The sequence below is a fragment of the Giraffa tippelskirchi genome, chromosome 4 (genome assembly GCF_054371585.1).
Source record: "Giraffa tippelskirchi isolate mGirTip1 chromosome 4, T2T-mGirTip1v1.2.pri, whole genome shotgun sequence".
In the NCBI taxonomy this organism is placed as follows: Eukaryota; Metazoa; Chordata; class Mammalia; order Artiodactyla; family Giraffidae; genus Giraffa; species Giraffa tippelskirchi.
This window is the reverse complement of record NC_137278.1, coordinates 193,594,086-193,612,308: the sequence shown is the minus strand read 5'-3', so window position 1 is coordinate 193,612,308 and position 18,223 is coordinate 193,594,086. Positions and strand designations below refer to the sequence as shown.

Here is an 18,223-nt window from a genome sequence, read left to right as displayed (position 1 = left end):
CCCTAGTCACAGACTCTTCTTACGTCTACATGTTTGCATGTAGCATTTCATTTGCCAAGAATTCTGGTACCCTAATGACTTGCCCAGACAACTTCTAGACATTCAACAGGTTTCAACTCAGGTGTAATCTTTTTCCCTAGGAGCCTTGTAAGTCTCCTTCAAATTCAACTATTTATTTTCTAAGTTTTGTAGCAATTAGTACCATATTCTTATTGCAAGGAATAATTCAACTTCTGCCAAACATGTCATATGCTTTATTAAATTTGTAGAGGAACTTTGAAGATTTGAGGGTGTATTTATTGATTTTTCAACTTTCACTTTGAAAATTTCAAATATAGAAAATTAAATGAAATCTCATATACCCTCCACCAAGCTTTAATTTTTTAAAACAAATTTTAGAAAGCTTTTTATTATGGAAAATTTCAAACATACACAAAACTGGAAGAAATAGTGTAATAAATCCCCATGGAGTCACCAATTAGCTTGAAAAATTATCAACACATGGCCAATCGCATCTCATCTGTATCATTCCCCTGTCCCCTTTCCATTTTTTTAACCAGTAGATTTTGTTGGTTATTTATTTTAAATATAGCAGTGTGTACATGTTAATCTCAAGCTCCCTAAGTATCCTTCCACTCCCAGGTAACCATAAATTCATTTTCCAGGTCTGTAATTCTGTTTCTAGTTTGTAGATAAGTTCATTTATATCATTTATTTTTTAGATTCCAAAAATAAGCTATTTAATACAATAATTTTCTTTCTTCATTCAGTATGACAATCTCTAGGCCCATTTATGTTGCCACAAATGGTATTATTTTGTTCTTTTTATGGCTGAGTATTATTCCATTGTATATGTGTACCTTTTCGTCTTTGTCTATTGGTTTTTATTCCCTGCAAAAAAATTTTATATGCCATACTTGCAAAATATATAGAATTTGCTTCTTAAAGTTTTCTTCAAGAAGTGTATGTGTGTTCTTCTTGAACACAAAAAGAACTGTTCTTGTGAGCATTCTCTGAAAACACTCAGAGAATGGCTTTTGAGTCTTTGAATGCTTCATATTTTATTAATTATAAGCTTTTACACAATTCTCTGCATGCAGATGTATGTGTTTGGAGTTAAGCAATTTTCTGTATAAGCTTTAAAACTTGAGCCATAGACTGCACAGGTTCCATTCTGCATTTCAACCACTGTTAGTCTAGATTAGAGAGAAGGATAGATTATATTCACAGCTTTTAATGAAGAAATACAAACATGAAATAATATATAAATATAGACACTGAAATAATATCATTTCAGGAGATTTTAGGATCATGTGTGTTCTTTCTTAATTCATAGATATGCAAAATACAGCCAACTAAGATAATAACAGTAAAAATTGCATTCTATTATAAACTATTTTTTGTACGTTAGAAATTAGTCAATTTGAAAAGTCTGAAATCTTTTCATCTATGTATGTGAGTCAAAATGAAAGCAAAAAAATTAAAACAAATACTTAGAAATGAATTCAGAATTCAATTTAGAAGTTGGCAGATGTCTCGTTTTGTGCAAAAATAAACAAACTTCTTCAGATATATGCAATTTTACTGGTAAAAATATAAAAATAAACTGTGAAATCCTCTAATATACATATAAAAGTGTGTGTGCATATGTATGTTTAGCTATTCCATGTGCATGCATGCTAAGTCATATCAGTCCTGTCTGACTCTTTGCAAACCCGTGAACTATAGCCTGCCAGGCTCCTCTGTCCATGAGATTCTCTAGGCAAGAATACTGGAGTGGGTTGCCATGCTCTCCTCCTGGGGATCTTCCCAACTCAGGGACTGAACCCGTCTCTTAAGTCTCCTGCACTCGCAGGCAGGTTTTTTACCAGTAGCGCTCTGGGAAGCCTGGTAGTCCACATAGAGATTGCTGTATCTTTATATCTATTTTGTCCCAGGATCTTGAATATTTTGTAGTTATATAATTAATGTAATAAATGGTGGTTTGTTTTCTACAAGGAACCAGCAGGAAATTGAAAGTTGAAGAAAGAGTAATGATGCTACATCAGTGTGAAACTGAGAAAATGAAACTACAAGGTTTGATAGTATATGTATTTAAAGAGACAAAAGAACAAACTTTGTCAATATAGCAAAAACTAGCCATTGTAGGGAAAAAAAATCAAGAGTTTTTTAGTAACTGCTCTTAGTTGGTCTCAATCTATGTACATTAAAGCCTCAATTTTTTAAGTCTCACTTTTTTTCATATGCTTCTTCAACTTCTGTGTTTGTTTTCCTATCCTACTCTCATCACATTTCACAAGGGTACTGATTACACTGGATTACACTATTTATTTATAACTATATCTCTAACTTAAGTGTGACGCTCTTGAAGACTCTAAGCCCTATTCACCTCTGTAGTTATTTTTGCATAGTTCCTGGAAACCGATTCACACTCAACAAATATTAATAATATGCAGAAACAGAACTTGGGTATGCTAGTTGTTTTTCTTTTAGCAAAAATGAAATTTTGCACTTGCAGACTGAAAAATATTGAAATGAGATGATACAAGATCTTAGTATTTCCAGAGAGAAAAATCTTTTTTGTTAAAAGTAAAACCTTGGGTAACACAGAAAGGAGGCCATCCCAGATCAATTCTAAGATGTACAAAGGGCTTCAAATTCCAAGTATATAACAAAGTAGGAAAATAGGTAGTCCTTGTTGCCATATCACATGAAATACAATGTTACATTTCCTTCCAATTGGTAAGGAAACTTACAGGTTGGGGGAGAGAATGGAGCCATCTTCCCACTGCCAAGGACCATTTGCAGAAACTTGTACTAGTCCCATCCAATGATATGACTTCACCAATTTAAAGAAATCCTGTTTGAAACCGCAAATGAAATCAGAGTTCAGAATTTCATAAATGCAAGGCCGTAGTCATTTAACTATTTCCCCCCACACATTGGGGGAGATGGATTCTCTCCAATAGCATAATTCTGACTTAAACACCACATACAAAACACCTGGAATTTCTGTGCTTTCTTATTTCTAATGCAGAAAGACTTGGGTTTGTTATATCTGAGTCTTAGTGCCTCTCTTGTGTTTCAGGTTCACATTCCAGTGAGTCACTTCATATGTTAAGACTAAATACAGAAAGGGGAATTAAAACAAATACTCAACCTGGTCATCTTTGCTGTATATCTTCAGGAGACTGGAATTTTGAGACATACAAGAAGCTTGGCTCTGGTACCAGCTTTTGCTCTCATTAAAAAATTGGTAGCAGTTATTTCTATAACATATCCAGTTTTTAGGACATGGACCACAGTAGTTGCCTAGAAAGGTAGAATACATTGTTAATTCTGCACGTCTGAACATTATGTGTGTGTGCATGCTCAGATTCTTCAGTTGTGTTTCACTCTTTGTGACTCCATGGACTGTAGCCTGCCAGGCTCCTCTGTCCATGGGATTCTCTAGGCAAGAATACTAGAGTGAGTTGCCATGCCCTCCTCCAGGGATCTTCCCACCCCAGGGATCTAACTTGCATCTCTCTTATGTCTCCTGCATTGGCAGGTGGGTTCTTTACTACTAGTGCCACCTGGGCAAAGAAGCCGGTCTGAACATAAGAGCAGATTTTATCTGGACAGGTTAAATACTTTTTTTATTTCAACTCTAAAATTCAAGGTAAGTAACTCATTATGATCCTGCCCAGGGACATATCTCTACAGATTTATACAGGGAGGGATGCCAAAACCATGTCCTTTACTTTTTACAAGTACCTCCTCATTATAAATAAGTACATCTACAGTGAACTATGGGACAAGAATTAATCATTTTCATATTCACTTTCTTGTTCATGCCATTAGATATGTGCCTGTACTCATGTATAGATGCATGCAGTTTGTGCATCAAAATGTCAGAAAATTTTCACTTACCTTTCAAAGAAATTGGATCTTCTTGGATGAATAATGCTATTAAAATAATCATAGTTATTGAAAGAGTTTATATTGTTAGTAACTGATAGTTTAAGCAAAAGTATAAACTCAACAAAAAATATACTCAATATTACTAGTTTATATTTCTGTGCCTCTGAATACTAGTCAAAGTAATGCATTACAATGGTTAGAACAATATTGCTGCTAATTACTTTCTCTATTATTACTTACAAGTTATGATCATGGCAGTGCATATTATTATCATTCCAATGAAACGAATCCCCATAGCTATAGCAACGGATCTGGCAAGGACAAATGGAGATGCTGTCAAAGCCAAAAAAAAAAAAGAGTGAGAAAGATGAGCAAAGGTTCTGTTACCTTTCTGTTTATCTTAAATATTAGAAGTGTTTTTAATTGAAGGGGGAGGCTTGATATCAGTTCTTCTCTACGATTATTTTTCTCAGGAAAGGTAAAACAAGTATTTTGTAAATTATTTAAAAATAAGGGTATAAAAATGTAATATCCATTCTTACCCTTTTCTTCAAGTTCCCTAGTCCTAGTCCTCCATTAGAATAAATCTCAGTTATCATTTTAAAAATTTAAAAATTTTCACACAGATATAATAAATGCAGACAGTTTCCTTCAACTCTCTTTTTTTTTAACATAAATTTATTTATTTTAGTTGGGGGCTAATTACTTTACAATATTGTAATAGTTTTTGCCATACATTGACATGAATCATCAACTCTCTTTTAAAAGCACATGTTTAAGGAAGTACACAAAATATTCTGGAAACATTAAGAAAATATCCTGGTGATTACTCCATATTATGTCTTACAAAGTTGTCAATTAAAAAAAAAAAAATTAGCTTCTTGCATTGTGTTTCATTAGTATATGGGCAAAAATCTAATTATTGGCAGATGTTTGTTTTTTTCCCAGTACATACTTAAATGATTTCTTAGTTTTTGCTTTTAGATATAATGAATGAGTAATATTTCACATATATCTGTGCATGTTTTTCGATTACCTCCCTAGGGGAAATTAATCAAAGGGCACATGCTTTTTCAATTTTTATAATGATTGAAAGTTTCGTCCAAAGAAGCCACGCCAATTTATGTAGCATTCAAAAGCCTGTTTCCTCACACTTTCCTTCACACCAAATATTTCTATTTCTCTACATTTTAAGTATATATATATCTGATACACAGTATTATTTTTAAAATCTAACTTTGTTTTTCCTGTTATGAATAAGATTAAACATTTTTTCATGAGGTTAAATAATGCTTTTTTTAAAAAAATTACTCTGAGACTTCTATGTCTGGTCTGTTTCTTTTCAGGTTAAAATTATTAATTCACTTCATGCCACATGCTTTGCAAATACATGTCCCAGATACCATTTCTGTTTTAACTTTACATATGATACTTTTGTGATGTCAAAATGGGTAATGGTTGACTTAATCAAACATTATTTTATGGTTTATGCTTTTTCTGATGTGAATAAAAATGTCTTCATTATTCTGAGTTTATAAAATATGTTATGCCTATGTTCCTTTGTGATATTTTGTGGTTTCCTTTTGTATTTGGTTTATTTGGTAGGGGTGTGTGTGTGTGTGTGTGTGTCTGTTTACCAAGTTATGTAGGAGCTAAACATAAAAAATTTATTTTCCAAGTGGACACTGAATTTTTCTAACATTTGCTCAATAAATCAATGTGTTCTCATTGATATGAAACACTACCTTTAGCATATAATATATTCCAATTTGTACCTGCATTTATTCCTATAATTTTTATTCTATTTTCCATTTAAACAATATGTAAAATTTTCTAATATGTAAGATACTTGAGTATTAGTGGACACAATATAATACTACATTTCGTTTTTCAGATGATTTTCCACATCATTACATTTCATATATGCTTTGTGGTTAGTCGCTCAGTCGTGTCGGGCTCTGCAACCCCATGGACTGTAGGTAGCCCACCAGGCTCCTCTGTCCATGGGGATTCTCCAGGCAACTCTAGAGTGAGTTGACATGCCCTCCTCCAGGAAATCTTCCCAAGCTAGGGACTGAACCCAGGTCTTCCTCATTAGCAGGTTGATTCTTTGCCGTCTGAGCCACTAAGGAAGCCCCATATGTGCCTTAATAATTTTAATATCAGCTTTCCAAGAACCTGTCAGTTTAAAAATATAATACAATGGTTTTTCCATAGAATAACAGTAAGTGTATAAATTCAATTCAGTTCATTCGCTCAGTCGTGTTCGACTCTTTGTGATCCCATGGACTGCGTGCAGCACGCCAGGCTTCCCTGTCCATCACCAACACCCAGAGCTTGCTCAAACTCAAGTCCATCCAGTTGGTGATGCCATCCAACCATCTCATCCTCTGTCATCCCCTTCTCCTTTAATGTGGAGAGATAATTTACATTTTTAAAATGTTGTCTTTTATCCTTGAATATTTTCTATTTCTATTACACATGTCTTATTTTATGTTCACCGGTACAGTTTTCAATGAGTAAGTTTACTTCTACGGTTTTCAATTTAAAAGTGTGCTGCTATTCTTTTCTGATATTTAGTTTTATGCATATGGCATTTGTTTTTCATCACTTTTTCCCTGTTTTTGTAGTTAGTAAGGCCATTGATTATTTTCAGTCAAGTCCACTTACTAGATACACTTATTGTTTGTAATATTTTAGGTGAAGGCTTAAAAAATATTTTAAATCACATAATTTTTTCAAATAATATTAATTTTGCCTTTTAACTCCAATTTTATATCATTTACCTCTTCCTTTTCTTGTTAATTCATGTTAACACCAGCAAAACAATCAATATTACTCAACAGTAATGATAATGAAAATTCATCTTTTTTCTAACTACAATGAAAATGCTGCTGCCATTTAGCAATAAGCATAATGGTAGCTTTCGAAAAAATATATCAAAGGCAGTACTTATATTTTAGAGGTTTTTAAAATTAAGTTCTTTTTAATTAAGAATTCATATCGATTTTTATCTGAAACCTTTTCAGCATTATGTATACGGTCATACAATCTTTCCACTTTGATTATTACCTAGGACACAGTTTCATTCCTATAATTAATAATTGTAAAATGATGTTATTTGATAATCTATTTTTAACATTTAATCAAAATTTATAGGTGAGAGTAACCTGTTGTTTTTCCTTTTGTGTAAGCTATCTCAGGCTTTATTTTTCATGATATTCTGGCTTGGTTAAGAGTGCATACCTTCACCACTCAGAAACATTTCTGCGAATAGTGGTCAAGTCATCTCCTCCATAATGTTTAAGGACATAACTAAAGGAAATTTGATATTTCCCTTCTGTTTTCCATTTCTATTTACTTCTCATTAAGGCTAGTTTTTCATGGCTTCCCAGGTGGCTCAGTGATAAAGAATCTGTCTGCCAATGCAGGAGACCCAGGTTTAATCCCTGGCTCAGGAAGATCCCCTGGACCCCTGGAGCAACCCACTCCAGTATTCTTCCCTAGAAAACTCCATGCATAGAGGTGCCTGGCAGGCTACAGTCCATGGGGTTGCAAAGAGTGACTGAACACACAAACACACAAGTCTAGTTGTTCAGCAATCCCTTAGAAACTACTGTCTTTGTTATTATGATGATTTCATCATTTTTAGGGCATGAAAAGATCCTAAACACAACAGTTCCTGCTAAATTTTATTATATATTCCAATAGCATATGAGCTACCAGGGAAGACCATATAGCCTATGAGATAGAATCTCATTTCTGCTTTCTTCATGAAGGTAAAATAAACTGAATGCTTATCATCAATTTAGTCACAGTTTCTAAGATTCACCTCAGCATACTGAGAGAGACAAATGGAACATAGGACTTACGGTTTTCTCCACGTTGGCTTGTGGTTAATGTACATGGTCTCTTTTGACACCGTTTAGAAGCACCAGACTTTACTCGTTCACTGGCATAAGTATGAGATTCACCCATCTCTGGAGAAAAACAGTTCAAGCCACTATGTCATGGTCTTTCTGCCACTCAGCTCATAAATGTTTAAAATTTAAGTTGGCATTTCCATTCATATCCTTTTTAAAGCATAACATCAAATTACTTTTATTCTGTGTTACCTTAAGATTTTTATACTTTGTGATATAAACAAATGCTGGGCTGAATGAAACACAAGCTAGAATCAATATTACTGGGAGAAATATCAATAACCTCAGATATGAAGATGACACCACCCTTATGGCAGAAAGTGAAAAACTAAAGAGCTTCTTGATGAAAGTGAAAGAGGAGAGCGAAAAAATTGGCTTAAAGCTCAACATTCAGAAAACAAAGAACATGGCATCTGGTCCCATCACGTCATGGCAAATAGATGGAGGAGCAGTGGAAACAGTGGCAGACTTTATTTTGGGGGCTCCAAAATCACTGCAGATGGTGACTGTAGCCATGAAATTAAGAGAAGCTTACTCCTTGGAAGAAAAGCTATGACCAAGCTAGACAGCATATTAAAAAGCAGAGGCATTACTTTGCCAACAAAGATCCGTCTAGTCAAAGTTATGGTTTTTCCAGTAGTCATGTATGGATGTAAGAGTTGGGCTATAAAGAAACCTGAGCGCTGAAGAATTGGTGATTTTGAATTGTGGTGTTGGAGTAGACTCTTGAGAGTCCCTTGGACTGCAAGGAGATCCAACAATTCCATCCTAAAGGAAATCAGCCCTGAATATTCATTGGAAGGACTGATGCTGAAACTGAAACTCTAAAACTTTGGCCACCTGATGTGAAGAACTGACTCACTTGAAAAGACCCTGATGCTGGGAAAGATTGAAGTTGGGAGGAGAAGGGGACGACAGAGGATGAGATTGTTGGATGGCATCACCGACTCGATGGATGTGGATGTGGGTAGACTCCAGGAGTTGGTGATGGACAGGGAGGCCTGGCATGCTGCAGGCCATGGGGTTGCAAAGAGTCAGACCCAACTGAGCGGCTGAACTGAACTGAACTGATATAAACAAAAGTATATTTATGCTATGGCAAAATATCTCTAGCAAGATCCTATGCACTATTAAAGCACTAATGTGTTCTAATGAAATATAACATTAAAATAAAGACAGTGTATCATGAAAAAGACTGGTTTCTAAGGAGTTAGACATTTGTGTGATTCACAAAGCCACATTTACTAAGTTAATAACTTCACAAATTGCAGGAAGAAAAGAAAGAAAGAGAAAGAAAAGGGGAGGAGTTTGGATGAAGGAAGACAAACAATATTAACACAGTCTTGTGTGGATCTTTTAAAAAGTGAAAGGAAATAATATACATCTAGTGTCAATAATGTAAATCATGTAGTAAAGAGTATGTACTAGTGTATCTAATATTCTTTATAGTGAAGGACTTACAAACAATAAAATAGGCTCTAAAATTTTAGGATAAAGATAAGCAAAGACTCTCACCTCTGAACAAAGAAAGTGAAAAATCATTTTTTCTTTCTTTTTGAATAGTAATCATTACTGAATATGTAAAAGCCTCTTTATAAATGAAATGCTAATACAAATTAACTTTTACATGTAAAATTAAACTAAAACATTATTTTCTCAGATGGTAAAGAACCTGCCTGCAATGACGGAGACCTGGGTTTGATCCCTGGGTCAGGAAGACCCCCTGGAGAAAAAAATGGCAACCTGCTCCAGTATTCCTGCCTGGAGAATTCCATGGACAGAGGATTCTGGTGGGCTACAGTCCATAGGGTCACAAAGAGTCAGACACAAATGAAAGACAGAGACTTTCACATAATATGTAATGTAGCAAACTTTATTATTAAATGTGTGAATAAGGTAAGAGTATTTTATGGTTGAAGAAATTAAATCTTAGAGGTGGCCAAAGTCATACTGCTTACTTAATATAATGCTACCACTTATGAGTAATTTATAATATTTTTAGTTTAAGAAACATTTTCAAATTTATGTCACTTGAGTTGAATATCACAGAGATCCATTAAGGTGAATATGACATGTTTTTTATCTCTTTTTACTAGAAAAGGAAACTTAAGTCCACAGAGGCTGTGGATTGTCCCAGATCTAAGCTAGAGACTGGTAAAAGCTTGATTAAAATTCAATTCTAACTCTAAATCCTAAAGCTGTTATTATTTTAGGCTGCCTCACATTGGAGAAGGAAATGGCAACCCACTCCAGTGTTCTTGCCTGGAGAATCCCAGGGATGGCGGAGCATGGGGGGCTGCCATCTATGGGGTCGCACAGAGTCGGACACAACTGAAGCAACTTAGCAGCAGCAGCAGCAAATTGTGAGATACATTACTTTGTTAGTTAATGAAGGGGGAAAAAAGCTTTCAAGATTTTGAAGCCTTGATTTAAAATGTAATGTGAACATAAGTGATTCAAAGTAAATTGCTTTTCTGTGACTTATATGTTTGTATCAAATTCTGGGTATTTTAAAATTATACAGAAAGAGTAAACTCCATTTATATGGAAAGTACCTAGTTTTCTCTCCTTGTGGTAAGTTGATATATTTAGATTAGAAAAGTGAGAATACAGAAAAAGTTCATGCATGCAGATATTAAACAAAGGAAAGAATGGAAATGAGAATTCATATAAAATCAAGTAACATTAACTTTTAAATTTTCCCTTACTAGAAAATAAAAAATAACCATTTCAAACTGTTAAAAAATGTAATAGTTGCTTTTAATTCACCTACACTAGGATATGGTGGGAATTGTTTTCTTTGCAAGGTAAATCTGGGTAGGATATATAAACTTTTATTGAATGATTTTTCCTAGTATGCTTTATTTGAGTTTCTGTCCATATCATTGCCATCATTTACAAGTTGTCACCATCATCATCATTAACAAAACTAATCTCACATTTGTTTATATATTAATATCTTAACATTGTCTAGCATAGCTCTCACACAAAATGCGTTGAATAAATATGCATAATGCTTAGATTTTTTAAAAAGTTGTTTTATATTTGATCATAATTGTTGGAAACAACAAAAATAATTTGTTTCCTTTTTGCAAGTAAGGTTGTATGTCACATAGGGTAAGTGACTTGAACAAGAGTAGAAAATTCGTGTGTGAAATTTTAAATTGAAATTCAGTTCTCTAGTCCCAAAAGTAAAGGTTTACTCTTTTAGCTTTATTTGAAAACGTCATCTTATAGCAACATCATAACTTCTGATTCTTCAATAAGTATATTCTACTTATCCATCATTATATAAAGTGAAAAAGAATATACCTCAGAAGTAATAAGTATTCCTTGCCTTCAGTAAGTCAATTCAAACATTTAAGGAACAACAAGAATTACCATACAGCATATTTTTAGAAACTTTCTTGAGGTTAAAACCTCAAGAGTTCTGATACCTTGAACAATAGCTGTTAGAAACACACAGAGAGACGCACACAGACACACACCTGATCAGAGAAAGAAGATCCTGATTCTTGTGGATAAGAGCCTCCTGAAAAAAAAAACAGACATGTCCTGAGTTCCCCATTTAAAAATGACACTAATGATATCCACTCAATTTTGATCCCTGAAGAAAGATACGATAGGTGCTTTTCTCATCTCATCTTTATGTTGAAAAAGCACCACACAAACCACAGTACTTCCGCCTCTTATTGCACAGAATATTTCCCTTTTTGATGGAATGAATGTTAGGTTCTAACATCATTTTATGACTTAAAAGTGGTAAATTCAGTGATAACACATAGCCAGAGGTTTAAGAAACAAATGATGGGATAATAGAATTACTTTCTGAATTTTTTCCAAAAGTGAATAATTTGTTATAAAATGTGGTTGTAAGTAGTGGGTGGGAAAAAAAAGGAAAAAAAATTAAACTTCTTAATCACTTTGTGAAAAATTAAACTTCTTAATCATTTTGTTTGAGTGGACTTAATTGTGCTGTATCATATAAGCCGAAACCATAGAGAGATAGCTTTCATATATATACTGTTAATACATAGATACATATATAGGTATATATACCTAAACGCGTATGTGTATGTATACATATGTGTGTACATGTTGTTGTTGGTGTTCAGTCCCTAAGTTGTGTCTGACTCTTTGAAACCCCATGAACTGCAGCACACCACTCTCTTCTGTCCTCCACTATCCCCCAAGTTTGCTTAAATTCATGTCAATTGAGTAGATGATGCTATGTACCCATCTCATTGTCTGCCACGCACTTCTTTTGCCTTCCATCTTTCCCAGCATCAGATTCTTTTCCAATGAGTCAGTTCTTCGCGTCAGGTGGCCAAAGTATTGGAGCTTCAACTTCAGCAACAGCCTTCCAATGAATATGCAGGGTTGGTTTGATCTCCTTGCAGACCAAAAGACTTGTAAGGGTCTTCTCCAGCATCACAGTTTGAAAGCATCAATTCTTCAGTGCTCAGCCTTCTTTATGGTCCAGCTCTCACATCTGTACATGACTACTGGAGAAACCACAGCTTTGATTATACCAACATTTGTATGTATGCATACACATGACTTTTTAATGATGAAAATAGAAAGTGTATACAAAATAAAAATTCTATGATGAATCATCACATGCCTAGTGTAAATAATTATCAACTTACATCCCATATTTCATTTTCTATGTATGTGAGTGACTCAGGTCTATCTCTGCTCATAAGTAGGGCTCTTTTCTCTTTTTTCCTTCTGAACACCACCTCTCTGTTGCTCAGAACAATAGCACCAACTCTCTTACCAGAATAGCAACAAAAATCAACTAATGCCTTAATGCTCTGGTTTTTAGCTATTTATAACTTCTGCTATAAATTATAAATTTATAATTTATATTTAAGAAATGATGACATTTCATTAAGCAATAATGACAATCAAACTGTGACATTCAAAAGGAGTTTAAAGAGACTGAATAACTAAATATAATAAACATTAGATGGTGTCCTGGATGGAATAATGGAACAGAAAAATGACATTAAGTAAAAACTAAAGAAATATGAATAAAGTAGTTTCTTTAATATCAACATCAGTTTATTTACTGTGAAAAAAGCACCATTCTAATATATGCTGCCAATAGTAAGAGAACCTGGACAATGGGTTATGGGAACTCTTTGTATTATTTTTTGTACTTTTTATATTAAAGACTATTCTAAGATAAAAATTTATTTAGAGTAAGTTTTAATGAAAGTTGGACTCTTTGTACCTCTTTATAATATTATATTCTATAGAATAGTAGCTATCATTATCTTTATTGTTATTATAAATGAGATGGGGCAATTTGAAGAAAAAAACAAAAATATATATTCCAAAGGAAAATAACTTAAAAAAAAGAGTCATTTTTATGAGCTCTCACTGAACAGTTCAGTTCAGTTCAGTTCAGTCACTCAGTCATGTCCAACTCTTTGCGACCCCATGGCCTGCAGCACGCCAGGTTTCCCTGTCCATCACCAACTCCTGGAGCTTGCTCAAACTCATGACCATAGAGTCTGTGATGCCATCCAACCATCTCATTCTCTGTTGTCCCCTTCTCCTGCCTTCAATCTTTCCCAGCATCTGGTCTTTTCAAATGAGTCAGTTCTTCACATCAGGGGGCCAAAGTATTGGAGTTTCAGTTTCAGCATCAGTCCTTCCAATGAATATTTAGGACTGATTTCCTTTTGGATGGACTGGTTAGATCTCCTTGCTGTCCAAGGGACTCTCAAGAGTCTTCTCCAACACCACAATTCAAAAGCATTAATTCTTCAGTGCTCAGCTTTCTTCATAGTCCAACTCTCACATCCATACATGACTACTGGAAAAACTATAACCTTGACTATATGGACCTTTGTTGGCAAAGTAACATCTCCGCTTTTTAATATGCTGTCTAGCTTGGTCATAGCTTTTCTTCTGGAGCAAGCATCTTTTCATTTCATGGCTGCAGTCACCATCTGCAGTGATTCTGGAGCCCAAAAATGTAGTCTGTCACTGTTTTCATTGTTTCCCCATCTATCTGCCATGAAGTGATGGGACTGGATGTCATGTTCTTACTTTTCTGAATGTTGACTTTTAAGCCAACTTTTTTTACTCTCCTCTTTCAATTTCATCAGGAGCCTCTTTGGTTCTCCTTTGCTTTCTGCCATAAGGGTGGTGTCATCTGCATATCTGAGGTTACTTATATTTCTCCTGGCAATCTTGATTCCAGCTTGTGCTTCATCCAGCTCAGCATTTCTCATGATGTACTCTGCATATAAGTTAAATAAGCAGGGTGACAATGTACAGTGTTGACGTACTTCTTTCCCATTTTGGAACCAGTCTGTTGTCCCACTGAACATGTGCTTGTAAAAACAGAACTTCAACCAGTAAATCCACAGTCTATTGAATAAGTAAGAGATAATTATCAGGAGATAATTTGTAGTTAATAGAGCAGTTACATAGGCACTGTAACTATTTGCTATGTACAAAATGTGTGAGATAAAATTAACATAAGTAAAAGTAAACTCTGCAAAATTTGATAAAGCTCTAGCTATTTTTATGAAATCAATACACGACTTTAAAAATTTCTGTATGGATAGCACAAACTTCAAATAGTTTTATAGGAAAGAGAAATTAACTTTCAAGGACTTTCATTATAAATTATACAAAGTTTTCTAAACTATATGGGGAAAAGGATTTGTTGCTATTTTTTCACTACAACTAGAGCTACATTGATTTCCAAATTAAATGAAAATGTGTTAATAGAAAAAGGAAAAGTTAATCTTATTTATGAATTTGTTACAAGATTCTAAAACAGTCCCAAGTCATATCAAACACTGTGTAAAACTGCTTAGCATATAGATGACCAAATTCAGTTTATTTCACGTTTGTAATAATTCTCTTTCCGAAGAATGTTAAATAAAATGCTACAAACAATAGATTGCAGAAATAAAAGAATATGATTGCATCAAGATGGAATGCATGCTTATTATAATTCAACAACTTTTCATGATAAAACAGTCTTTAGTATATATACCAGAATCTATATATACATTCTTTTTTTTTTCACAGTTTAAACTTTTATTTTGTATTAGAGTATGGCCAATTAACAATGGTGTGGTAGTTTCAGGTGAATAGCAAAGGGACTCAGCCATACATATACATGCACCCATTTTCTCCCACATCACCCCTCCTATCCAAGCTGACACAAAACATTGAGTAGAGTTTCATGTAATATACAATAGATCATTGTTGGTTATCCACTTTGAATATAGCAGTGTGTATAATGATCTCCCCAAACCCCCTAACTATCCCTTCCCCCTGGCAGCCCTGAATTTGATAAACATCATTCTTAACCTCAAGGTATTAGTAGATTTTTAGAAAATCATTACGACAAAGTGATGATAATACCACTTCTTTTCAATATCATTGAGGAGATTCTCCAGCATACTTAAGACCACCACAGAAAATTTAAAAGATAAGGACTTAAAAAAATTTTTGCTGATCATATAATTATCCACATAGAATATAAAAATAATTTAATGACTAATTAATAGAAATCATATTAGTATAACTGAATGTAACATTAATTTGTAAATTCTCTTATACTAAAGGTCAATAATAAACAGAAACAATTAATTAACAGCCACAATAGAAACATTGTTAGATACTTATGAGCAAATCTAACAGAAATAGACAAGATCTATATAGAACTTATTCTATAATTTTATATAAAAATTTTCAAACACAGCTAAATTTTAATAGGACCACTGGGTCTAATAAATATGCCAATTAATCCTAAAATATTTTAGAGGTTAAATTCACTTCCAGTTAATATCCCCTGTTATGCTATGTTCATTAATGAAAAGTCCAAGAGTAGACCTGTCACTATTGAAGAAGAAAAAAAAATAATGGTCTTTTTCTACTAGATATCAAGACTTTTGCTAAAGCTATGTTCATCACAACAAAATGACATGAGAACATAAACAAATCAGGCAAACTGAAAGAGAAAAGATACAGACAAGAAGAAGTCATGTGTGTATCACTGAAAAAATAGATTAGGTAGCGTTGTAGATAAAGTAGAAAATGAGGTACTATTAAATAATTACTGCTGTGAATTTTTAAACCAGTATAAATACCCAAATGTGGATATATATATTCTGCCATATGTACATCATATGCAGAATTAGGAACTTAAATCATAACCTGGTGTGCATAAAAATAAGCAAATACATGAAAAATGATATCAATTCATAAGATTGATTCAGTATACATTTTATTTATTTTCATTTCATTCATTTCATTATTTGAAACACTGAGATAAAATATAAAATAAGATAACAAAGCACTGTAAATTATAAGGAAATGAAAGGTTGTAAAACTCAAAATTTTTAACAATATACTGAGAAAAGAAGGAAAGAAAATTTGGTAGTATGTTTCAACTTGAACAATAAATAATTTTATTCGATATATATATATATATTTAGTGACAGCTATTTGCTAGATGCTTTTCTAAACCTTGAGAATGTTAAATAATCTAGGAAAAATTTCTTGCCTTGTAATAGAGATTACATTTTAGTGTAGGTGATAGAAAAATGGAAAAGAAAGTGTGAAATAATTTCAAGAATAAACAAAACAAGTGACTGTAAAACACATTGAGGGAAAAATATAGTTATCTTCTGATAGTCTTTGACCAATATTCTTTTCAGCTAATCCACATTTTCCATTGCCAATGCTACAGAATAAAGCTAGACCTCTACATAAGAAATATAGGCAGACATTTTCTTAAAACCACATTTTAAAAAATATTTGGTTTATAAAAGGAAATGAATGTGGGTTTTTTTATGGGGAAATCTAAATCACACTTACTTGAAGGGTTATTTTTTATGTTAGCAGCTTTAGGTTTAACTGATGTGTCTTTTAAATAAAAGACCAAGAAAAAGATAAAAATAAAGTAGAAACAGAACATCTGAATAGTCTACTCATTTTGTTTATTTCAAATAAGAACTTAGAGTCCTGCAGAAAACTCAGAAAAACATACTTACAAGAACAGTTTCTGGAAAGAGACAAAGTAAGCTTGAGGAGTGCCGTGTCACATGTAAAGCTCCCTCTGTAAACTGAGTGAGAAAAGGAGTCTTTTTTTTTTAAGGTAGAGGGCAAACAAATTTTCATTAATTTATTAATTAAAGTACGATTAGCATATAACATTATATTAGTTTCAAAAGTATAACAATGATTCAATATTCATATATATTGCAAAATGATCACCACAAAAGTCCAGTCAACATCTGTCTGTAAGGATTTTTAAAGAGATATGTTCTGAGTCAGGAAGGTGAGCTAAAAAAATGAAAAGGCAGGGAGGACATTTAAAGACTTACTTGTGTAAAGAGATAGTATGTATAATGAAATTCCAACATCTTTCTCAATGCTCAGCATACATTAACCCTGTACCAGTCATCATGGATCACTTATTGAGGATGTGCTGAACAGTAGTGATATTTCAGTGATATGTGAAATTGCAGAAGTATACGACATTGCTTTCAGAAGACATACTTTCTAATAAATGGCATTTTATTAGACCAACAAAATGAATTTATGCAGATGGAGTAATTTGACTACAAAAATACATGCATAGGTTTCATAGGGACATATCTATCTGACATTTTAAAACTACTGGAGATAGAAATTTACAATGCTTTGCAAACAGCTTGGGTTCAAGTCATCTGAGAGTAACCACTGCCACTTCAACAAGCTCTTCAAAATTAAATTTGTTAAGTGAGAATAACCACTACAGTTAATCAACAGGCCTTCTTGGCCAGTAAGGTACAGTCTGGCTTATATGACTGAGCCTGTGTTAAGCTCTTCCTGTGTACAATAAGGGGCGGAGGTGGTGAGGCCACAGTGAAACTTTGTGGTGGGAAGCTGTCCTCAGGGCAGGATACTCATCTCAAGGTGTGATACTAAAACTGGATGTGGTCAGGGGTGTTTGGTGGACAGTTGCCTGGAAATGCAAGCATAAACAGTATGACCATGACCAACAGAAACTTTTGTAGTCTTGACATTTTCATAAATGTGTTTGAATCGACAAGACAGGAAAAGAAGATTCTAAAATTCATAACAAGAGCAATGAAGTAAATAAACCTGACTGGAAGAAACAGAGTTGAGTCTGGATACTCAAGGGCATGTTGGAGCAGAAGTGAAATGCCCAGTGACAAAGTGAAAGATCGGCAAACACACTTGAAGAAATAATTATTCAGAACCTAATACAAATTCAGAACACAGCTAGGTGTTACATACTTGGCAAGGCACATATAAAGTCAACCACTACATTGTAGTAGAATGAACACAAGGCAGGAATTTCATAAATCTTGAATGTATACTTCAGCAGGAAGAGGAAGAGACTAGATCAC

The 18,223-nt window shown here is 33.7% G+C and overlaps 1 protein-coding gene across 5 annotated transcripts; it reads right to left on the bottom strand.

The window, feature by feature from the left end:
- Positions 1 to 234: 234 nt before the first annotated feature.
- On the bottom strand, positions 235 to 16,925 carry KLRK1 (killer cell lectin like receptor K1). 5 transcript variants are annotated; one of them, XM_081587373.1, is made up of 9 exons: positions 16,859 to 16,925; positions 12,086 to 12,331; positions 11,315 to 11,358; positions 7,776 to 7,883; positions 4,144 to 4,236; positions 3,913 to 3,948; positions 3,161 to 3,312; positions 2,757 to 2,860; positions 235 to 1,196 (listed from the first exon to the last, which is right to left on the bottom strand). In XM_081587373.1, the coding sequence occupies exons 4-9, from the start codon at positions 7,879 to 7,881 to the stop codon at positions 1,079 to 1,081; spliced, it is 609 nt and encodes a 202-aa protein (XP_081443499.1). In that variant the 5' UTR covers positions 7,882 to 7,883; positions 11,315 to 11,358; positions 12,086 to 12,331; positions 16,859 to 16,925; the 3' UTR covers positions 235 to 1,078. The 5 variants fall into 5 exon arrangements, with proteins under 5 accessions (XP_081443499.1, XP_081443500.1, XP_081443501.1 ...); XM_081587374.1 differs by lacking the exon at positions 12,086 to 12,331 and having other exon boundaries at positions 16,859 to 16,913; XM_081587375.1 differs by lacking the exon at positions 16,859 to 16,925 and having other exon boundaries at positions 12,063 to 12,329.
- Positions 16,926 to 18,223: the final 1,298 nt, after the last annotated feature.

Excerpts from the sequence above, each read along its gene's own strand:
- KLRK1 (XM_081587373.1), bottom strand. The coding sequence starts at position 7,881 with ATGGGTGAATCTCATACTTATGCCAGTGAACGAGTAAAGTCTGGTGCT. Across the intron at positions 4,237-7,775 it reads AAGCCAACGTGGAGAAAACC|CATCTCCATTTGTCCTTGCC; the intron begins GTAAGTCCTATG and ends TGGCTTTGACAG. Across the intron at positions 1,197-2,756 it reads TCCATTCTCTCCCCCAACCT|ACTAACAGTGGTTGAAATGC; the intron begins GTAAGTTTCCTT and ends TCTCTAATCTAG.